Genomic DNA, 23,311 nt, shown 5'->3' on the forward strand with positions numbered 1-23,311 from the left:
ATCGGAATGATCATTTAGAGCTGAGATGCTTTATTAGCAGCTGGCATAGAAATTACTTTGTGCAAAATTATATATCACATTATAGTAATGTTTAAATTGGTGTTAATCCAACATCATAAAACGCAAAAAATCTTTAAAGTGTGTTATATTTTTTCAGTAATTGGTATTTGGGCTTAATGAGATGTTACCTTTTATAAAGCCGGTACCTGCAGTAGTAATGAGAATACTAATCAGTAAATAAAGCACAGCATCTGTACCACGGGCCTGAGGCAAGTGGCAGGGGCAGTGCCACTGCGGTGGGGTGCCCATGTTACACCCGTATCGGGATGTGCTGAAATACAGGGAAATAGTAAAAGTGTGTGCGTTGAAGGTGCCTGAAAATCCTGCTGTGGCTGAGGACAGCGTGTGCCAGGCAGAGGGGCTGGTGCCACGGGTGTCTCGTGCCCTGTGAGAATCGGGCATCAGGGTGTTGCATTGCTTTTCAGGTGGGACGTGATTTGGTACTGCATTGTCTGTAATAAATGAGTGATTTTGTCTTTGGATGGAGGATGAGAGCTCCCTCCTCCCACAGACACGGGCCCTGAGCGTTTTCTTCTTTCCTAAACGAATCAGCCAGTCCTCACGGGGCAAACCTTACTGCAGGTGTGCACAGACAGCTGTACGCTAGCTGCATCGTATGCCATGTTTTAAACCTCTTGTTCATTATTGTTGGTGTATTTTGCAGGTTCAAGAGGAGAAGAGATCTCGGAGGAGGACCCCCAGATCGATATAGCTACAGTTCAGGATATGCTCAGTAGCCACCATTACAAGTCCTTCAAAGTCAGCATGATCCATAGGCTTCGATTCACCACTGATGTTCAGTTAGGTAAATCAATCCGTACTAAAGCGCTTAGGAAAATGGAGTGGTTCAAACCTTTGGCCATCTCTAATAGCTAACTGTCCATCTCAGACATTTTTAAAGCAGTCATTATTATGTTGGTCTATTTTATCATGGAGCACATCACTTGAATATGTTGCTAGCATTTCAGCAGTTAAAAAAATTGCTTTTAGTTGAAAACACTTCTGTATTTTTATTATCCGCCATCAGCTAGCACATGTTTCTTCTGAAAGAAGGCCGTTACTTAATGACCCCATCTCTCTCTCTCTCTCTTTTTTTTTTTTTTTTTTTTATTATAAATCTGGGATTCCTAATAGAAAGCTTCTTGCCAACTGTTTTGTTATTTTTAAATAAGGCTATGCAAAATTAGGAATTAAGATGTTTTTTTCTTTTCTGAGACTGAAAATTTTAATGACCAGGTAGAAATTTGAGGTGAAACAAAGTACAAGTAGCATTCTCTGAAGGCTTTATACTGTCCTTATTAGCTTTCTGAATGCTTTTGAAAACCTGAAGGCCAAGGGATGACAGAATCTTGAATTATAAAAGCCCCATTACTGTTTTAAAATGATTGAATGGCTTTTTATCTTTGTGTTTAAATTGTGAAAATTTGATTAATGATGCATTGGTAGGTGACCTGTGACATTCCTGCAAATACCTTCCATAAAGAAATGATTCAGCAGTAAGATATTAAGTGCTGTAATGTTTACAAAATATGTTTATTTTTGATAATTCAGTAGAACTGCTAAATTTAAGCTATAGCATTATCTGTATTGTTGTCTTTACAATCTCTTTGTTCTTCCGTTCTTAAGCAGATATAAAAGTATATGTCTCCAAAATTTGCACGTAAGAGGCTTTCTAGTTTTATTGTGAACTGTCTTGTTAAGGAAGGATTTATATGCTGGTGTTGAAGCAGGACAGCACTGGGCATGTTTTCTGCTTTTGAGTAAACTATCTGGGTGTGATAGTTTGCTCGCAGTGAAGTTTGACTCACTGTATCTGGAATCTGTCAGAAATGAGAGCCTGAAAAGGTCATGACAGATCACTAAAGATAAATGGTTAAGGGAGAGTAGCTGTTAAATGAAACAAATGGCTTAACTTGTTTGGTAGTGAAGGAGCTGACCCTGTCCAGTAGTGTAAGGACCATAAAAATTCCCTTTTTATAAAATCCTGCAAACATGTATTTTTTTGTTGACAGTACAGTGACAATGGGATTTTTCTGTTCTAATTATTGTGTAAATATCAAAGAAATCCCAGCGAGGTATTCGAAGTTTGGGCAAATGGGCAGCATCAAAGCTTCTAAATAAAGTTGAAATAATTGTATATTGTTGTTTTTTCTCACGGATGTTTTTAAGATATTAAAGGAGCAATGCTGATAAAATAAACACTGAGGTGCTATTTGCAGTAGTGCTGCAGAGTGTCACCGTGTTAATCTTGTGCAAGTGACAGACTGCTCCATGCAATCTGAAATGTAAAATATATATATATATATAAATTTCTCATCAGTAACTATGGTTTTGGAGATACTCTGTGTTGTTTTAGTGATGGTCAGTTACAGAGACTTTTCTCCGAGCAGTTTTGTGTGTCATTAGTTCTATGTAGCAGCCGTGGCAAAGCGACAGTTTTTCTAGAGAATTTGATCTCATCGCCTTGCCCCCTCACTGGCAGCACTGATGGTCTGGTAGCAGCACAGGAATGTATTGGCTGTCTGGCTAGCCATTTGATAGTTGCACTGAAAATATCCATGTGGTTTTGGGAAAAGAGTCCCAGTTTCATAGGCTGAACACAGAAGAACGTTTAAGTGCATGCAAATATTTACTTTATTTGAATAGGTTCTGTACTGTATTTTATTTTACTTGCACAGAACAAGTAGCAATAACGTGAGCTGTTTGTGAATTGGTGTTTGCATAGAGGTACTTTCTGAAATGTTTTTAGCTGTTTGAGTACTGTTTATTGAATTTGAGGCAAGATTTCCTGAAAATATCAGAATAAGCTCAGTTGTCTGTACACTGTGCATAGCTCTTGGTAGAAAACAGAGATACGTAAATGACAAGGGGAGGAATGACCCTTTTGAGTGATGTTTTTATTACAGCTGAAAGCTTTAGCCGTGGCAGTTTAAGGTCTGGGTTTTTATGTTTTAGCTAATGTTACGGTGTAATACACATACAGCAGTGTTCCCGACATCTTTACAAAGGCTCAGTCATGTTGTGAAGGCACAAGACGTATTTGCTTGTGTACTACATTAGCAAAACTAAAAGAAGCATGTTGTCTTGGAAAACTGCTGCCGGAAAGTATTTCAGAAGGGGCGGGGGACAGTTGCAGACCCCCACAAGGGAAGCAGGAACAGAGCAGTGTTACTGGACTACTACAGTGATGACATTTCTTTTGCTAAAATGAATGAATAAAAAAATAGTAGAGGAAGCATTTTTACTTGTTTTCTGAGTGTGACTAATTTGTGCTGTGATACCAAGACTGTAGAAGCCACATATATAATACTGTTTTGATTTTAGGTTTCAATGCATACAGATTGCAAAAACAATAACACAGAAAAGACAACATTCTTTGTCAATGTGCTCTTTGGATGTGTGTGAGCTTAAGCCAGTGATGTCGAGATACAGAAATAATGGATGAAGTATACAGCAACAATTTGCAGATAAAAATAATAGAAGTTAAAGTGTATTTTACATGATAAAAAAAAGATGAAAGAGGAGGAAGTCTGTTACATCTGAGATGGGTACAAAATCCATGCTTGGTGAAGTAGCCTCTGCAGAAAAGATTGATGCAATGGGGAGTGACCTTGGCTTGGAGCAGGAGCTGGTGATGTATGTATGAGCATCTCTCTGCTAAATGGACCCAGATTTGTAGCACTAATATACATGGAAGCCCAGAACCAAACTCAGGATGGCAATAAATCAACAGCCACTTTGGGTGTCATTTCTGGTTTATATTCCACTATTGTTCTATCACTTTAATTCATGTCACTATCATCTGTTCATCTGGAACAGTTTTATATAATTTTCCAGTGGAGTTACCTGACAAATCCTATCAAATTAACAAGGTGCATTAACAATATTGACTGACTGTGAATTCTGAAGTTACAGGACCGTACTATGAAAATTTTTAAAGGATATTTTCCGGGGTGATTTTTTTTTTTTTTTAAGAAAGGTGTAGGGAACAAACCTCGCACACAAAGAATTTGCACATTTATTTTTAGAACTTGCTTTGACTTCTTTCATCGAGGAAATAAGAACATAAGAATTTTCCTTAAACTACAGAAAATCCCATTTTGAATAATTAGGCACTACAGTGAAACAATAAAGCTAATTTTAAATAATGTGTCCAAAATGAAATTGCAAACCAAAATGAGCTCTGGTTACAACATCAGCCAGCTCACATTACCTAGTTCTAACAGCCCTTGTATTAACTGGGCTCTTGATACAATGCTTAATTGAAATGTGATATCTTTGATGTGACGTATGTTTAATGACAGAGTGCATTCTTGGATTAATAGAACAGGGGAGGGAGTTGGTGGCATTATTATCACCTGTCTTAGCAGGCAGGGTTAAAACGAAAGTTACCTTGTGTGCAGTGGAACGGACTGCAGCAAGAAGGCTGCTGTAAGCAGGTGCTGCTTGCTGTCTGTATGCCTGGATTTTAGTTACATAAAGTACAAACGTGGTTTGCAGATTCTGCAGCAGTGACCAGACTTTAAGAAACATTGACTTAATTTTGGAGGGCTTGAGAGAGTTGTTTTGAGTGTGGCATCTTATGTTTGTTTTGTCACATCTCTTAAAAGTTAAATCATCAGCTCCTTTTAGTTTTCTTGTGCTTCAGACAAGCCAAATATAATGTATTGAAAAACACCATTGTCAAAAGCCTCAAGAGGGAAAGGTTCTCTCTGCCATTCTTCCAGAGGTGCAGAAGTGAAATTTAAATACTTTTTTTCCTGTGCTACTTCCTTTTTGCCGCTGCATCATGAGCTCCACCAGTAAGCCGTGACTTGAGAAATGTAATTATTTTTAAGGTTCCACATATCCTGGTGTAAAAAGCAGACTGAGAAGTTTGTTCAGCCATGTCAACAGACACTACGCAGTGAGCTTCTGTTCGCCAGTGCGGCGTAGCAGGACGTTTGCTTTGTACCACCGTGATGAGAACTGCTGTAAATTGCAGGGAGCATCCCGGGGCAGGTTCCAGCACACGGGTAGCTTTCAGCCTGCTCGTGCAGCATCCCACTGGAAAAACATTCCTTTCATGAGCTCGAGAGAGACATGCAGAGGGATAATAGGGTAGGAATTTTCTGCACTCCCTCACAAAAGGTCTGCTGTATGATTCTGCGCGTGGAAGCACGCTGTGTATCCAGGTCAGCCTACGCACAGCAGGAGCGAAGCCGGAGCCATCTGGGGAAGCCCGTGTTCAGAGACAGGGCCCGGTGCCCGTGCCAGGAGCTACTCAGATCCTCAGCTTGCTTTCAAAGCAGCCTAATTAGAGCTGGCTTTAGGATGCCAGCAGTGTAAAAACGCACAAGATCTCTGGGACTGGGCGCCTTTGTTTATGATTATCTGGTTAACACAAAGACAGTTCCTGTAACACCACAGATGTGTGTTGTCCTCTCGTATAGATTTTACAGTACAGGAGATAGAACAGTGACGTTGTGTGATAGTGTCTCCTACATATAATAGTGATGATGGAAAAAGTAGCAGTATCTTTGTATAAATCTTGCAGTTTGTGTAGCTGCTGTTTCCGGAGGAGCTCTGTGTGTGTTGAGAAAAATTTTTTCTGGGATGTTTTTTTTTCTCATTGGTATGCTTATTTCCAAGCAAGGCAGGGGAATAAAATGCAGATTATCAATGCACTTTGATAATCATTTGCTTTTGGTTTCAAAAGCTCCTGTGCTTTCAAAAAGCCCAAACGGGCAATATACCTTCATCCCATTTATGATTTATAAAGTGTGTCAAATGACTGATACGAAATCACTTAAAAAGATCACTATTGTGGCTCTCTATCCTTTCTCATCTCAGGTATTTCTGGAGACAAGGTAGAGATAGACCCTGTTACTAATCAGAAGGCCAGCACTAAGTTTTGGATTAAGCAGAAACCCATTTCAATCGATTCTGAACTCCTCTGTGCCTGTGACCTTGCGGAAGAAAAAAGCCCAAGTGAGTAGTCCTTTTTATTTATGTTCTCTCTTCTCTCCCTCTCTGTATGTGCTAGATGCCCAAAGAATTATTGCTACCATGTCCTTTCCTTTTATAGGTGTATTTTATTCATTATAGGATGTTTTTAATCTGACTTGATTCTGTTGTAGAGAACATAACATAAACAGATACACATTTTATGAGTGTCCTTTAAATGCCGCTTGCAGCTAATGGCATCATTAAGAGTGTTTCTTGCCCACTATCAGTAGCTGCTAATATTGTCATACCAAGGAAACTGGTTTTTCCTAGCTGGTGTCTGGCCCCATAGCTCGGTAGTCAAATGTAGGTTTCCACATAATTGCTTTTTTTTTTTTTTTTTTTAATTTCTTAATATCTGGAGAGGTTTTAAACAATTTCTCAGACACAACTGAGGATCTGAGACATACAGTAAGTATCAGCACAGTCTCCATTTGCTTCACTCGTGGCTGCAGGATCAGCAGAATTACGACATGCCACGCTGGGAGTTCTGTTTCAGAACATTGCCCATGCCTGGGCAGCAGTGATAGCTAAACCAGCTGGAGGATGCGTTGGATGTCCCAGTTCAACCGGTCTCCAAAAAAAGGGGGAAAAGATTGCTACCTTCAGAGTACAACTAAAAAGCTGGTGCTTTTGCTTATTGTATCAGTGGAGTAATGAGAGTCTAAATTTGTAAAATTTGTTTTAAAAAAGCAGGGCACGGGCCTGAGGGGAATTGGGCAATGTCCCCCTGTGGTGTCAAAATGTAACTATCTCCTGTCAAAAAGTAACTGCAGTTCTAAAGCTCAGATGGATTTTATTACACTTGCACTTGTGCAGGGTAGAGATGCTAAATATTAAGTACTTATCTGCAAGGTGACGGAGAGGGAGAATTATGTGATACATATTTACAGAGGTAATGATCTGTTGGATTCTTTTGGAAGAGTAAATTTATGGCTGCCACAGATTTTATCAGCAATTATTGAACTATATCCTTCTCCCCTTCATTACCCCTTCCTATTTCCATGCTCTTAGTCCAGTCACTGCCTTCCTTTTCTGTCTCTCCAGCAAGTCTTTATGGTCCTTGGGAAGGCATGATTCTGGGGAAGGACATCGCTAGTGACCAGGCAGTCCAAATGTGTAACACTTGTCCTTACAGAGCTCCGAGGGAAGTGATCTAGCACAGCTCCATAACAGATAACTGGCAGTCAGCAAAGGCCACAGCAGAATCTGCAGTAGTACTTTTAAATACCTAAGTGCTTGATTTCCAGTTGCACCTCAGACCAATTTTTCTTATTAAAGGTGTAGTTTTGCACTTGTAACTACATCAACACCTCTGGTTTTGTGGCCATGTTTCGTTTCAATTGCAAATACTTGTGGTAAAATCGTGCCAACAAATGGGGCTGTGTTGGAAAATCCAGCCTCGAAAGTCAAGGTTTCCAGCTCACACTCCTGCTAACACACATACGTGAGACCTTCAGGCTGTCCTTGAATGCCTCTGGTGCTGTGTTGTGGAGAGGATGGGGGCTTGGCAGCCCCAGAGGCAGCCCCCACTCTTCTGGGAAAAGACCCTTGTATCCAAATGCAGCGACTGCCACCCCAGGGAGAAACAAGGGGCAGAACTTCAGCCCCAAGCGAAGTCTGCTGCCAGAAGGGCAGTGCCTTTCAGTGGAGACGATTAAATGAAGAATTGTGGTCACTTCTGAGAGGATTCTGACAGGTTATGACAAAGGCAATCTTTATGATACTGGGATTTTATTTACTTGTTTTCATGTGACCATTCATAAAGTTTTCATGTTAAGTAAGTGTTTGACGTAGTTTCAAAAGGAGAAAATAATTCCCCCTGAAATCCACTGGCCTCCTCCAGATTCACCAAAGATGTTCCAAAAGTCATTATTTTGGGTCAGTAGGAGAGATTCTTAATGTGACATCTCAGAATGATGCATTTTGGGGAACTCTTAACAGCAGATCGGTATCTCTTGAATTTTAAATGGAAAAAAGTTATTTTAGTAGCATAAAGGAATGAAACTCACTGTATTTCACAAGTTTTGTCTGTGATTTTTATCAGCATAGTGATATATGTTTGTAGCAGAGTTTACATCAAAAATTATTCCTGGATCTTTCTTGAATGAATTATTGCAAAGAAAGAGAGGCTGAGTGAAGATAAGGTGTTTGAGTTCTGCAATATATTTTGTTTCCATGTTTTTATCTCTTGTAACACAAACATGCTCCATTTCATCTTTCAGAAGTGTTCTGCACATGTAACAGGGCTTGTACAGTTACACTGGGGGAAAGCAGAGTGTGTATTTTATTAAATGACTGCATTCCCCAGACGTTAGCGACTGGGGCTATACTAAAGTTGGGTGCTGCTGTGCTGTGCTGACATGCTGTGTTTCTGAAGAGCAGGGAAGGGGCTTCTGGAGCCTCCAGTTGTGGCTGGCCACGCTGTGTAGGGGCTGGGCAAGGGTCCTTGTGGAGGGCTGGTCACAGTACAGCTCAGTACAGCTGAAACTTCATGCAAAATTTGTTTACCTGCATGTGGTAATTAACACAGTTTAATATTCAGGTAGGTCTGACTTTCTGACTAACGAGATTTTAGAGGTTTTTACTGGTACTTGTCTACAGAAACATAAAAATAGAAATTGTATATATATAGTGGGGGTGCTCATGCTTACTTTCAATTAAAGTTTTACCTGCAAAGACCTCCAGGAAGGCTCGAAGCCGAAGCTTTCCTTTGCTGCAGCAGGACTTGGAGCTGCACTTAGTGGAAATGGAGAATGGAAAGAGAAAGCTTTGGCATCTAATTTGTCATTGGTGGGGGTATCATAGGCAGGAATGGCTGATGATTTTTGTTTGCCCTTGTAGTAGGCCCAGGTTAGAATTTGAATTTTTATTTGTAAATTAAATCAGACTCCCTGAATTTAGACAGAGGGAAGAGGTAATGGCCCTGCTGGCTCGATCAAATGCCATTAGAACCTGGAAACACTGTGTATAAAATGCTTGTTTAAATCAGGTTCAGTCTGATTATCACGAGAGATTCTGAATGTTTTGAATCTTGAAAGGAAGCATCCTATCATTGAGAAATAAGATTTAAACCTTAATAAAGTAGTTGTCATTTTTATAGCTGAAAAGAGCTTTGTATCTCAATTAAGTGTACATAATATAAAGTCTTAAGGAAGCAACATAATATGTTTAATACAATTATATCCCTTTGCAATAGTGTAATTTAAAGGAAATCTGATTCTGTTAATGTCTCTTACATTATTTGGACAAGGGAGAAACTTCAGTGTCACTAACCACTGCCTCTCCTACAAAGTGCACTGTGGACAAAGCGCGGCTGTGACCGCCGCGGTGTCGCTGTCCTTCTGAGGGCCAGGGTTACCAGCTTGCCTTGGCATCTGGCACTGGTGCTCACGGGGTTTAGCAGAGCTCAGGGGAGGCCTTTCAGTGGCACTGAGACTAATTGGTTGGGCAGACTTACAGTTTTCAAAATACATGAGTTTTTTTTCCATTAAGCGCATTTTATGACGGCTGCAGAAATCAGATTTATTTGATAATTTACTTGAAACATTGAAGAAATGTTCTCTGTGATCGTTTTTCTGTTTGTTTGTTTGTTTTGTGGATTTTCTTGTTTGGTTTGATTTTTTTTAGTAAAGCATATACGTCTCAATTGCTTGGTCAAAATATCCTTAATATTAAGGGAGTCTAAACAAAGGTGTTCTGTAGGTCATGGAGTACATTGGTAACTTCAGTTTGTAATTTAATTGCCTGCTTTGCACCCTGCAGCTTAAGATTTCCTTTAAATTCTTATTCCATTGTTGCACTGGGGCTTAACAGAGTGTTAACCTGGTAATAGGCACAGGGCCTCCCCATTATATGTCTTGCTATCGAGCGGTTCTGCATGACTAGTTAAAAAAGATGGCAAGAAGATTAATGAAAGCCGCCTAGTACAGAAGGGGGTAGGTACCTTTGCAAGACTTCTAGCGAGGAGATATTAGAGCTGAACCAGAGCTTGGCTTTTTCTTTATCCTGTGACCTTTGAACCTGCCTTACTGTCGAGAGCTGCCAGCAGAGCCGACGTTTTGATTGATGTTGCAACACGAGTCAGTCTTTCCCATTGAATTCCACATCTGCACGAAAATAGCTTTTCTAGCAGTATTCATACTGGCTGTAAGTGATAGCCAAAGTGATGGCTGAAATGCTTTTATGTAGTTTTCATTTAAAGCTAAAGGTATGTGATGTTTTAATTCAGTATCAGGTTCCTCCAGATTATGCACATTGGGTAATACTAATTTAATGAATTTGTTATTGGATTGTGAAAGGACTAAAAATGTACAGAATGTGTTGGGAAGGCATGGATTCCTGCTGCTCAGGGATCTTAAATAAAGATGTTGCCTGTTTGTTCATAGCCCTGCAGTGGAGCCAGAGCAAAGAGCCAGCAATTATCCAGGCACTGTGCAAATGGTGCACAAAATATTGTGCGGTAGTTCCTAATATTAATGCTCCTGCTGTGAACAACGCAGTCTGGGAAATAATAGAAGAAAAATCGTACTTGATAGAAGCCTAATCACAGATTCTGGTCAAAGGATAAAAAATAGATTCAGCAGAGAAAATGTTACCAAGACTCAGGCGTGGAGTGAAAGAAATCTCAAGGTATGCAACAGAAAGAAACGAGCCCAAATGCGTGTGGACGTGTTGTTTGCAGAGTGGCTAAATGCCTCAAAGGGAAGGGAGCAAAGTCACAGATGGTGCTTGGTTTCGTCGTATTTTCCATTTTCTGTGGCAGGCTCAGGACTGTGCCCAGGTTGTTGGCGGCCAGCTTGAGCCCTGGCAAAAGGGCAGAGCTGTTGGAGACGTGCGAGCAGCCGTCCGTGGTCTGCGCTGTGCCGTGCCGGGAGCTGCTCTGCCTTTCCTCTAGCGCTGGAGCTGGCCACTCAGCCGTGTGCGTTTGGCACCGATTCGTACAATTTACACCCCGGAGAAGCAGCTGGCAGCAAGGGAGGCTTGAAGGAACAGCTTCGGCTTGGTGACCGCTTCAGTGTCCACTGCCAGTGGCTTGGAGGCAAGGGCTGCTCCTGCCTGGTGCCATACACAAGGGTGGCTGCAACTTATTAAAAACATCCACCAGTGAGTAGCCTCCTCATAAAAGTACTCTGGAGCACTATCAGGAGCGTGCATTGCCTCATCCTTTTAACAAATATGTTTTGTAGCCCTATTAAAAGGGGTCTTCATCTATCCTGTCAAAGCTATTCTGCTGGGGTTTTTTAGTTTAATTACACTATCCAATTAAAACTCCTTGCTGCATTTTGATTCGCTTCTCCTTGGGCTTGAGTGGATATGACATTTACAAGGCTCGCCTTTCAAGCAGACAATAGCGTGATTGATGAGGTGCAGACGCAATGAAGGAGGCGATTGCCATGTGGAAACACTGCTTAGTGCATTTTGATTTATTTATCATCTTTTTTCCAAAACAAGGTTGCTGGTGAAAAGGTTTTGGGCAAGCCTGAGTTCCACCTCGATTTTCACCATTCTTGCAAAAATCTTTATTAGTATTTTGCCTTTGATAATAATTCAGTGAAGAAACAAAAGGATTCAGGAAAAAAAATCCAGAAGTGTGAATAGTTGCCATAGTTTGACATAAAAGTGGTCTTTTACAGGACATCTAGAAACAAGACATCCACTAATAGCAATGTTTTACAATAAGCTTATAGCAGGATATAAAGACCTGAGTTGTGGGACAAGTGTTCCTGAAATACGCTGCTCCCTGAGAATGGAGCAGGGCAGCAGGGCAGCAGCTTTCTTTTCGTCACATCCATAACATTTGTTCCCACTTCAGTAACGCCTGGTCTCAACTCCACGTTTTTTCCACTGATGTTGGTGGGGTCAGCATTTCATCCATAACTTCGGCTGCATTTGCTACCTGTGGAGGAGAAATCTCCTCCAAACGATGCACCTCTTGGGTGAGGATGGCTGGTGTGAAGTAGGCATAACCCGCCTTCATGCCCAGATTCCTGTCCAGTCTCCATCGCTGGCAGAGCCAGTGCTGTGTCCCTGGCAATCCAGCCACCGCTGTGCTGCAGCTTGTGGCATCCCCCTGAAAGAAAACATCTGAGTTTTTGTGTTCATTAGGGGTTGTCAGGTTCGGTGTTTTGATGGCAGTGCAACACATGCATTTTTGTAGGACCTTCAGGCCCTGTCCCAGGGTCACGGCATCATTTTTTGACGTAGCGCATATGGATTTAAAACAACAGGGTCCCTCCCCAAAGCTTTAGCGTATATACCTCAGGGGTTGATGAACAGACATGCCCCCATTTCATACCACATTTAGCTAAACTTGTCTCTGTACAGAAACATTGCTTGCCATGTATTTTATTTCCATGGTTCCCTGCCTGCTTACTAGTATATTTTTAAAGTCTTTGTAATCCCTTCCGAGTCTGTGAGAAGAGATTTCAAGGTTTGATACTGTGGTCACAATTTCCAAAGTGGTGAAAATGGTGATAATGTGAAATGATGCCCGTAAGTAGGTTTTTTTTTTTCTTCATAGAGGTCTTTCTCTAGCTCTTTATTATATATTATAGATTATATTATATGTATCTTAATTGTTGATTTATACTTTAGGGCCCTGTAATGACAAAGCAATCATCAAGGTGTATTGAAATTTTAACATAAATTTGCATTTCCCTGTGTTTGTTTTCTGTTTTATTTGAATCATGAATATTCTTTTCATCCTTCATCTAATTAGTGATTTAATTCAGTACATACTGTTTTAAAGATTGGCACGAACAGAGGCTTTTGATACAGTCTGATTTTGGCAGAGATGGGAAAGGCAGAAGACAAACTATTCCTAGTCTTGGCAAGTTCAGTAAAGAAGTTGTCTTTTCCTGTGCAATTCCACATCCTTCCAGTGTTTTCCAGGCAAAAAAAGTGTGGTTTTGAGATGCTGATAAAGAAAGTGCATTACTTCAGTTTAAAGGTGAAAATTTGTTTTCACCTGTATAAATTAAAGCACAGTGGAGCACAAAATTTTTGTGTATTTTCTGAGATAGAAATTTGCAGATTTACTAATGAGCACGTACATATATTTTAGTCAGTAATTCTGGAAACTTTTCTAGCAGTATTTCTTGTCTGCCTCATGTAAACACAAAACCAAATTGTGTGTGTTGGGGGGTGACGTGCAGCAGGGAGGCTGCAGTTTGTGCAAGCACTGTTTCACCAAACGCCGTGAGAAGGATAAGTTTCCAGCCATGACCAGTAGATTTGCGTGTGGCTGTGCCTCTGGGTTGGGAAGGTTTACTGTTTATACCATAACTAGCCCCTTCCTTCACTTTTTTGTCAGTACAGTAATATTAAAAACCAGGAGATATGCCAAGCAATTAAGTTTAAGACATCGTGCTGACAGTGAGCTCTCCTCCTTTTCAGTGAATTAACATTTTCTATCTGAGTCTCTTGCATGCCTTTCTCCAGGTGTAACCACCTAGGAACCTGTTAGCATTCAAAGGTTAGGAAAGATTTGTCAAAATACGTCCAAAGGGCACCAGCGATAGGACGCTGTTTCCCTGCTGTCAGAGGGATGTCAGCACCACAAGGCACAGCAGGAGCGCTGCAGGCGTGGGGCAGTGGCACAAGCAGGCTGGGGGAGCCCGCACGTCTTGGCTGCAGCGTGCGGGGCGAGGGGCCAAGCAGATGTTCCTGCAGGTGACACAGGGACACCCTCAGCATCTGGGATGCACCCGGGCTGTCCGGACACCAGGGCACTCCCCTGGCGTAGCAGAGTTGGCTGCAGAGATCTGTTGAGCTCATACTGCACGCATGGCATCCGATAACAGATGACTTGCTATAATTTCACTTGCTTTTCTTCGATGTTTTATCAGATAAATGTATTTGAAAATAACATGTATTTTCCATTGCAGAGCCAGTAAAATCGATAGCAAAATGCTGATTAATAGTTTCCCTGTTCAGTTCCCTCTTGCCACCAGCCGCTGCCACCTCGTCAGCAGGTGACTGTACCTGTATACGTACACATGTGCCTTTGTCCCGGGGCAGGGCAGTGACAGCTGCTGCAGCTGAACACTCGTGTTTCAGACAGACTGAAGGACACATTGTTCATGCAGCAGGCACTGCAGTGAAGTTGTTCACAAAACATCTGCGTTTGTTTTAATTCTACCATCAAGTATGGCAGAAGCCACTTGAGCTACTGCTGTTTGTTGCCAGATATTCTTATATGGAAATATAAAACCATTGAAGTTCATATTGATCTCTGAATTGTCAAGGGTGGTGTTCTATTGGAAAGTGGTACATCACATATTTAAGCACTCTTGGAAATGGAAATCAATCTCACAATTCATAAATTCCATCTGGCTAGAACAGTAGCAGAGCAAAGTGCCAGTTATGATATCAATGAACTAATATTTCATGCTGTAAATAGTATAACATGGACATGGGAGCACATAAACATAATGCTATAATGGGGCTTTCTAAAGAAAAGTCCTTTTAGCTTCTTTCCACTAAATCACCTGGCAGGGTGTAGGACGTGTTCCGTGGGCTGTGCACAGCGGGGCAGGCGCCGTGTGCTCGGTCCCTGCGCGGGGGCAGCGCTGCCGTCCCCTGCCACGGCCGGGCAGCTCCGTGCCTCGGCCAGCACCTGCCCGAGAGGCAGGGCCCAGAGCAGCTTTTGTCATGGACGGGCAGCGGGCACGGACACTGTCCTCGGGTGTGCCGGGGCTGCGTGCAGGGGGCCGCAGGGCGCTGGCTGCCACGAGCGCAGCACTGGGCCCTCCATGGGGCACGGGGAGCAGGGCGAGCTCTGCCTCCTGCCACAGGCTGCAGCAGAGTTGTTATTGGCATCCGTTGCTCTAATTGTCATCAAAACAGCTGACTCTTTGCAATCCTAAAATAAGTCCTCAAAATAAAGTTCTGTGTTCTGCTTCTGTCAGCTGTATGAATACTTCTGCCAGAACGGAGGAGCAGATCACTGGGCTAGCGGAAAGTTGGGGATACTGGGGAGGGTTTTTTCACCAGGCATGACGAAGGCTGTGGTCTCACTTAAATTTTTGTATTAATATTTCATTCCGTGGCTCTCTGCCCCACCTCCACTTGGTGATGTATGGCCGAGCAGCAGACTGTCAACACACCGGGTCTTTATTCTTTCCAGCTCTGGTGCAGGTTGTGTCTCTACCAGAAGGGGAGCGGGACTGCAAACCCAGCCCGGGCTCCTCCGTCTTGGTGAGGAACCCGCTGGGCGGCGGTGTCCCCGAAGGGGCTCCCAGGGGTAGGTGGCAGGGGACTGCAGCCCTCGTCCAGCAGGCAGCGGGGGCTCAGCTCCAGGTGCCCCCCGTCCCCCTGCCCTCCCCACCAGCAGAGCTGTCCCAGGGCTCGCAGCGCCTGCTCCCAGGGCAGGGAAGAGGGGAACGAGCGTCCGAGCCAGGGGAAGGGGTCCTCGTTCACACGCTCAGGAACCACCAAGGAAACTTCCAAAACCAAATACAAAAAACCTCCCTTGGAATCCTCCAGACCATGTTTTGTGCGATTTTTATTTTATTTTGTAGCGCGTTCTGGAGCTGTGCGTTCAGGCGTCCAGGGGAAGCTGTCGTGGCGTGCCGGTGCCGTGCAGTGCTGTGTCATGTCTCCAGGAGCAGCCTTTCAGAATCGTAAAGATGCTGAATTCAGTCCCGAGCAGAAGTCGGGCGTGAATGCATTAACATACTGATTAGCTTGCAGCCAGGAATTCCCGCATTTTTAGTACCACCAAGGCATCATTTGTCAAGTGATTTAAAGGTTTTTTTTTACTATTATTATTAGCCAATTTTTCAATATAGAATTTATATTCCAGATTAGTGCATCATAATGGTGTTTAATTAACATGCCACAGTAAAATACGCACGTCTCAAATTTTCTGGCCACAGATCTGGGGCATATATCAGTCATTTTTTGGAAATCTGGAGAATTAGATAATGTAAATAAGATTTCAAATTAGCTTTCCTTCACGAAAGATGTGAATTTACAGTAATGTGGCTGTTACTTTATGGATTGCTAACTTTGACCTTTGAACTGAATAAATTATGTGAAAACCGGTGGAAAAGTATAATGTATAGAATATGCTTAATTTTAATTTTTGAAGCCATGAACGTCTGAACGAGTGAAGGATATTTTGCCTTCCTACATGTTTTGCATACAGAGCTTTCTGCTGAAGCCGTGCCTCCTGTCCTGCCTGCAGTGCTGGTAAAGGTCACCAGTTTCCATGCCATTCTCCAAAGGCAGCCACGGAGGCTGGCCTGGCTGTCATCAGATCGAGTCCATTTAATCACTTAAAACCTCCATTTGGGACTGAGCAGTGAAGCCTGCCAGCAAAGTGCTACACAGATAAAAATTACAGTTTTACTTTAATTTTGAGTGTTCTGCTTGTAGGAGGAGAGGCTTAGTTTTGTAGTATCGTCGCTGCATCCGTTTTGTATTTTACAGTGACATTTTTCCTTTGCCTTAAGCAACTTGAGTAGGTTTGGGTGTTGTTTTGGGGAAAGGATTTTAGAGTGATAATTCTGGGGTTAATTGACCTTTTATTTTAAATATAACACTTATCTTCTACATTTGACGATTATACAGTGAATAGTTACATAAAGTAGTTCTAATGTGGTAGTTTAACTGAAATATGGTCTTGGGCTGAATGGGAGCTAACTAGCCATTTGATAGATTTTTGCATTTCCTGCAGTGGGGATGTGATGGGAAAATGAACTTTATTGAATAGAGTTCAGCTGCTCCTGTAAGCCACCACTTGCCTTAAATTGAAATGACATGAGAAGCCTGTCAGCGTTTCATTACTTCCTTCTGTTGTGCTGATGGTATGCTAAGATCACCATCTGTGTTTTTCTTCTGTCAGGCACACAAGCTCTGCGGAAACTTTAGAGGAATATTCTGAGCATTTTTTTTCTTATCTTTGCAGGTCATGCAATATTTAAACTTACATATCTAAGCAATCATGACTACAAACACCTTTACTTTGAATCAGATGCTGCTACTGTCAATGAAATTGTACTGAAGGTGAGTATTAAATTTTAACGTGACCCAAAATTCAGAGTGCTTTACCACTTGTTAGACATGGAAGTATTCGGGAGGTTCTAGAAATACACGGCTGGTGCAGTGCCTGAGGAGCACCGAGGTGCATCTCACTTAGCAGAGCGTGCCCAGTGTCTGTTACTGGCTTTTCAGGCAGCCATGCAGGGCACTACCTGTCCTGTGTGCAGGGCTGCCTCTTGGACTCACTTTCAGTTTAGAGATGCCAATCTTCGGCTGAGTTTTATCAGAAGCCACCGAATTCCATTGCGTCTGGGCACCCTGCACCTTCAGACACGTGTCCAGGTCTGTGGGCTGTCCCGCTGGGTCTTGGCAGCCAGCGCCGGGGCTGCCCAGCGGTCGGGGCTGCCATGGAGCCGTGCACTGAAATAATCCCCAAGGATTACTTCAATCCGCCGGCCGATGTGGGGTTGGTGGCGCCAGCACCGGCTCACGCAGAGGGCAGGAGCTCTGCCAGGAGGGCACGTTGTTCGGGGCAGACGGGTTATTCCTCCCGCCCCGATCCTTTATCAGAGTTGTTTGCTTTCCTTGCAGCTCAGTGCAGAGACATACTGATTTACTTTCTGAAACAATTTTTCGTAACAATATTGGAAGATTAAATTTAATTTTCTGCAATCTAGGATTTTTTAGCAATTCAAAATTTTTAAAATAGTAATTTTTGCAATCTGTCCGTTATGTTTGCTTTTATCTTCTGTGTGAAGTTCAGAGGACCACTAAATAACTGACATATGGTAAAACATTTTTTATTAATAACACAGGTGAGTGTTCATTTGCTTTTACTTCTTCATGGATTGTTAGGACAAATTCTTTTGTTCCTACTTAACCCTAAATAAACCGTTGCAGTCTTCAGAACACATGACAGATCTGAGACTGTTCATATAAGAAGTCTAAAAAAGTTTTGCTATGAATAGCATGAATATTCAAGAGAGAAATATTATTGAACAGTACTTTTTTCTTAACTCACAAATTGTTTATACAGAATATTTTCTGGTTTCGTGCATAAGTTACCAGTTTATTTTCAATTCCATCAGCATTAAGAGATGCAGAGAAATCAGACTTTTCAAATTAGGCTTTTTACATGATCAAGTGAGAAAGACTGAGACTTTATTGACCATGAAAATTCCCTATATTTTTATGCCTTAAGCTGTAATATGCAATGAAAGTGAAACACTCTACAGTGCATAAAATTGTGCAAGTTTTAAGCCACAGCATATTAACCAGCTAATGGCAGACCAAAGGGCATTTTTATCTTTTTGATTCTTGCATTAACCTTCCATTAAAATTATCTATGTGATTATCACAAAGCACTGGAGATAATAAATTTAGGGAATAGCAGGCTTGTTAAATATCATTTAAAAATGCTTTCATCAAGTAAAATGTGCCAAAATACAGGGAAACTATGAGATTAGCTGAGTATGCAAACATCATAATGAAAGTATTATTTTTATTAAAGCTGATAAAATCTTTTATTGAAGCCCATTACTATATTAGACCAGCATTGTGGGTCTTCATGACTTCCTGCGTTCATCTGGAGGCTGGGTAAGGAGGGTTGGGTGAGCAGAGAGGGATGCTCAGCACCCAGCCCCCAGCCCGGGCACGGCCACGCTGCGCCCACCCAAGGAGCCCAGGAGGAAGAGCCAGGACGCAGCCCCATGCAGCAGGGGGCTTCTCCTGAAGCTCTGAGCTGTTTCTGCTGTATTTTTGCCATTTTTACTAACGCCTTGTTTAGGGGTATGAGGGTCTGTGCCCTCCCTGGGCTGCTCCACTGAAACAGCAAGGAAATGAAATATCACTTCGTGTCTTGCAGGTTAACTATATTCTAGAGTCACGAGCAAGTACAGCCAGAGCAGATTATTTTGCTCAGAAACAAAGAAAACTGAGCAGGAGAACAAGCTTTAGCTTCCAGAAGGAGAAGAAATCAGGACAGCAGTAACACCCGGCCTTGAGGAACGCCTGTCTGCCGAATTCGGAGGAGGAGACGCTCCATGCAGCCCGGGAAGGTGGGAGCCAGGACTGCGGTGCTCCGGCTGCCAACAGGCAGGAGCAGCCAGGAAAGAAATCTGAATTATCCCATCTCTCACGGTTGGAAGATTATCCCTCTTTGGTGATGGGAAGTCTCCCCTGTGACAAAAATAAAGAGCCATATCAGCCGGAAAGAAGACTGTTACGCTTCAGGTTCCTTTGATTAGAAATAAGAGAATGACGTAGACTGGCATCATTTAATTACTGTATTATGTACAATCACAAGAAGAGATGTGATTACATATTATTTCACAGCCTGGTTAAAATAAATTATATACATCTGTAATACACCCACGTACACACAGGTATTGCTTGTGACATGATCAAATTTCTAAAAACAAAATGTAGGACAAATGTATCCATTTTTACTATTAATAAACAGATGTAATCTTTTTCAAGGTCCATATGATGCACAGTTCTTTTGGGGGGAGGCTGCAGTCCCAGATGGTTACACTTCTGTTGCTGAAGTGCAGGAGGCAACCGTGAGCCAGGGAACAGCAGCCATTGCAGGGGATCTGATCTGTGAAGAAATGTTGAGACAGTCAGGTCTCTTTTGCTTCGTTTTTTTCAAAAATATTTTTCTTTAACTGTGCTTTTCAGCTTTGCATACGTTGTATGGAACATTATTTGCTGTAGTCAGCAGGATGTTTTGAAAACCAAGGCAGCGTCTCTGCAGCTACAAGGAGAGCATCGCCCTGCTCCTGGGAGCGGCGGGGTCGGCGCCGTAGGGCCACGGACCCACGGGTCTGCTCTCAGCGAGACAGCTGGCACCAGGGCACTGGGAAGTGCCTCCACCTTTCCTCAGAATTATTCTTTAAAAATACAAACAAAGACCTACTTTGTACTGGGATTTGTAACTATTCTGGCCTTGTCTGTCTAACACATCAGGGAACACGTGAATGGGATTATGGGGAACCAGACCTGCATTTTTGGTTCAGTTCACCAGAGGTGTCTTTCATAAATCTCTCAAAGCCACTGAAGCTGGAGCTCTCTGCACTGCTGCAGTGGGTTTTGTATCAAGAAAATGCCTCCCGTTCTGAGGCCATTCAGAGCCCAGCTGACGCTTGCAGGCTGCGGCACGCCGGCTGCTTGGGGCAGGGTGAGCGCCCTCCTGGCCGTCTGCTTGCCCGCTGCAATGCCACCTCGGACACTTTCCTACCTTGCTTTTGTACAAAGAAAACTTTCTGAGCCTTAACACGTAGCTTAGGAGTAAGCACTAAGGCAGAGAGGTGTGTGTCAGTTGTCTGTCGCATTGACCTTCTCAGTTCTAAAAGGTTTAGCTTTGGAAGCACGCGAGTGCCGCCCGCCTGGAGCCGGAGCTGGAGCATCCGGGGGGGCCCTGCCTGCACCACACGGGTCTCTGGGTGCAGTCTTCCGTGACTCTTTCTCTGCAAAGGATAAACAAGAGAGACAATATTTTATAGTACGATATTAAATTTTTAAATATTTTATATGCACAAATGCAGCACAGATGCAATGGGGAAAGCCCCTTCAAATGATGCAATGTACCTGACTCCTTTAATCAGCTTTGTGAACTATTTAACATTAAAGTTGTTATGTGAATGTTCTTTTGCCACCTAGTTTCAATTCTTTTAACCGAACTAAAAAAATTGCCTACTTTGGTATCAAAAGTTACGCAAGTCTCCTACTTGTTTTCATGGCCATAATGCTGTTGCCACCCACTTAGGTTTATTTATTCTAAGTAGATATTCAATATGTGCAGTATTTTTCTTTCAGGAAAGCCTTAAGATTGACATAATAAAAAAAGAAAAAAAAGAAAAAAAAAAAAAAGAAAACTCCATCTAAACTGTGGTAGCGTTTGTGGCTGCGTGGTCACTTGCCTGGATTGGTGCTGCGTTGCACGTGTATTTACAGCCTCTTAAGCCCCTTCCACCTGCTTGATTTTTAACACAGCCTGCGGGGGAGCTGGGACGCTCGCAGCACAGCCGAGCAGGGCAGGGAGGCAGGAAGGAAGGGACGCTGCCCTCCCGTGTGCCCGGGGGCTTGGTGGGGAACGGGCGAGCTGGGGAGCCGGGGAACGAGGTCACTTCAAAATGTTCGTTTGCAGATAAGAAACAATTTTACTTCCAAAACCCAGATCTGCTTAAATACGCAGCGTGGAGAAAATGTTTCTAGTGTTTTGTGTTTGCTGGAAGAGTTAAACCAGAGCTCATGGTTGCAATCTGTGCACAGCTGAACAAAAATCCATCACGGGCTGGTCTTTCCCCGGTAGTTGTAGATTTAATTGATTCAGATGGGCATTCAACTGGGTCAGCAAAGCAAGCTGTTCCTTCCATGCCTTGTTACTAGGCTTCAGCAGGAGAGGGTGGCTGCCGTCTCACGTAACAAGGATGCCTTCTCCCTGAAGTGCATCAGTCTGCATTGGAAGCCTCTGAGTTTTTCTGAATTTTCTCTTATTCTGCTTCAACAGGCAGGGACCTTCCTTGCTTGTGCACCTGAAGCTTTATCATTGATTTTACCTTGTGTGTTGAAATATATTCTGCAAAAATCACCACCAAAGCCCAGTGACTTGGGGAGTACACAGAGTGAGCTGACAGCAGGGGCTGCTCTCCTCCTGCAGCGCCAGGAGCCCTGGGACGTGGGTGCTGACTGCAGCCTGGGTGCTCACAGCCCCTGCTGCGACCCAGCCACCACTGCCCGTCCTGCCTGGCTTTGCACAAAAGTGTCCCAAATCCGGCACGGGCTCCCAGGGCTCACCCAGCCCACCACCGGCCAGCCAGAGGAGCGCAGCGCGGCCGCTGATGCGTGGTCAGCGTGGTGCCACAGGCAGCAACCCATGGCCTTCGGGGTGGAAGTGCTGAAGTGCGTCCCAAAGGAACGGCCACCCCCAGCCCCCTGCAGCCACAGCCAATGCTGTGAGCTGGACACGGGGCCTCGAGCCCCTCGTGCCTCCCGGCCTGCCTGCAGAGGCTGCCCCAGAGAAGGGCACGGCAGCACCTCTGACCCAGGCACGTGCTGGTGTCCCAGCCGAGGCCGCAGACCCGGCCTGAGCTCTCCAAGGGCACTGCCCTGGTTTGCTGTGACTCCAGGAGCAAACCGAGCAGATTCCCCACATCCTGGCGCTGGTGGCAGCACCAGAGCACCCGAGGGCTCTGCAGCAGCAGTGCTGGGATTGGGGCGCTGACAGGAGCGTGGCGGCTCCCACCCCACGCCAGGGGCAGGGCAGAAGGCACTGAGCAGTCCTGGGCACAGCCCTTAGTTTAATGGGGGGGTTCTTTATGGAGACGTGTTTGTACTGGGCGCATGAATTTCACAGCAATGTGCTGCTGTGGCAGCGTGTGGCATTGGGTGCTGCCGCTGCTGCTAAAATTAACGCCCCTTAAATCACATCCCGGAGCGGCCGCCCGGGTGCGATGCTGGGACGGGGATGGAGACGTGCGGCTGCGATGGCTGCAGGGGCTGCGTGGTGGCAGCACTGCCCCGCGCCCCGCTCGGTGCCGGCCCCGCAGCATTGCTCATAGCCACCGCCAGCAGCCAGGGCACAGCAGGGCCGCACTCTACGAAGGGTTAAGCATGGTCACATTTCACTCTCCCCACACACCTCTTCTTAAATGCAAAAACAAAAAAAAAAAAAAAGAAGAAGGAAAAAATCTCAACAGGGTGTTGTTCACTCTAAAAACCCTAAGCATGATTTGTGAACTATCACAGCCTTGGTAATCTCATCAGAGTAATGGGATTATATTTCAAATCACCATGGCCTGTTCATTACACATTTAAACTCCTTTGACAGAGGAAAAGTTAAATAAAATGTGTGCGTCAGCCCTGGTTGACTTTCCCAGTTCTCTTTCTTGATTAGACAAACAGATGCTGAGCTCCAAAATGAAAAAATAATGTGCTCATTTATTCATTTTTCTGACAAGTCACAATAGATTTTTAACTACAAATGAACACCCTCCCCAGGTGGGGAGCACAGGGGGTCAGCGCGCCGTGCCACAGCGGGCACTGAGCCGGCGGGGCCCCGACCCATTGCAAGCGGCTGCACCCGCGCGGCCGGCACCTGGCACTGCCATCGCTGCCCAGTGCCCGAGGAAGGTTTCCGAGGAGCCCTGCTGATTGCGAGGAGCGGGGCTGCAGGCCGAGACCCCTCCGTGCCCTCGCATCCTCTGTGCAAGGAGGGAAGTGGCTGGCGTGGCCTGGGAGCAGCCGCTCTCTGCTCCCAGCTGGCACAGCACCACTG

At 43.9% G+C, this 23,311-nt stretch overlaps 1 protein-coding gene across 2 annotated transcripts in view; it reads left to right on the plus strand.

Moving 5' to 3' along the window:
- The window catches only part of MAPKAP1 (MAPK associated protein 1), a 101,340-nt gene extending 81,833 nt beyond the window's left edge, over window positions 1–19,507 (plus strand). For both annotated transcript variants that reach the window (XM_032200021.1, XM_032200022.1), the window contains 4 exons: window positions 725–865; window positions 5,893–6,030; window positions 16,961–17,058; window positions 18,899–19,507. In XM_032200021.1, the coding sequence (XP_032055912.1) occupies window positions 725–865; window positions 5,893–6,030; window positions 16,961–17,058; window positions 18,899–19,024 (503 nt within the window). In that variant the 3' untranslated portion in view covers window positions 19,025–19,507. The remainder of the gene's footprint in view (window positions 1–724; window positions 866–5,892; window positions 6,031–16,960; window positions 17,059–18,898) is intronic.
- The last annotated feature ends 3,804 nt before the right edge of the window (window positions 19,508–23,311 follow it).

Source organism: Aythya fuligula, chromosome 19 (genome assembly GCF_009819795.1).
Source record: "Aythya fuligula isolate bAytFul2 chromosome 19, bAytFul2.pri, whole genome shotgun sequence".
NCBI lineage: Eukaryota > Metazoa > Chordata > Aves > Anseriformes > Anatidae > Aythya > Aythya fuligula.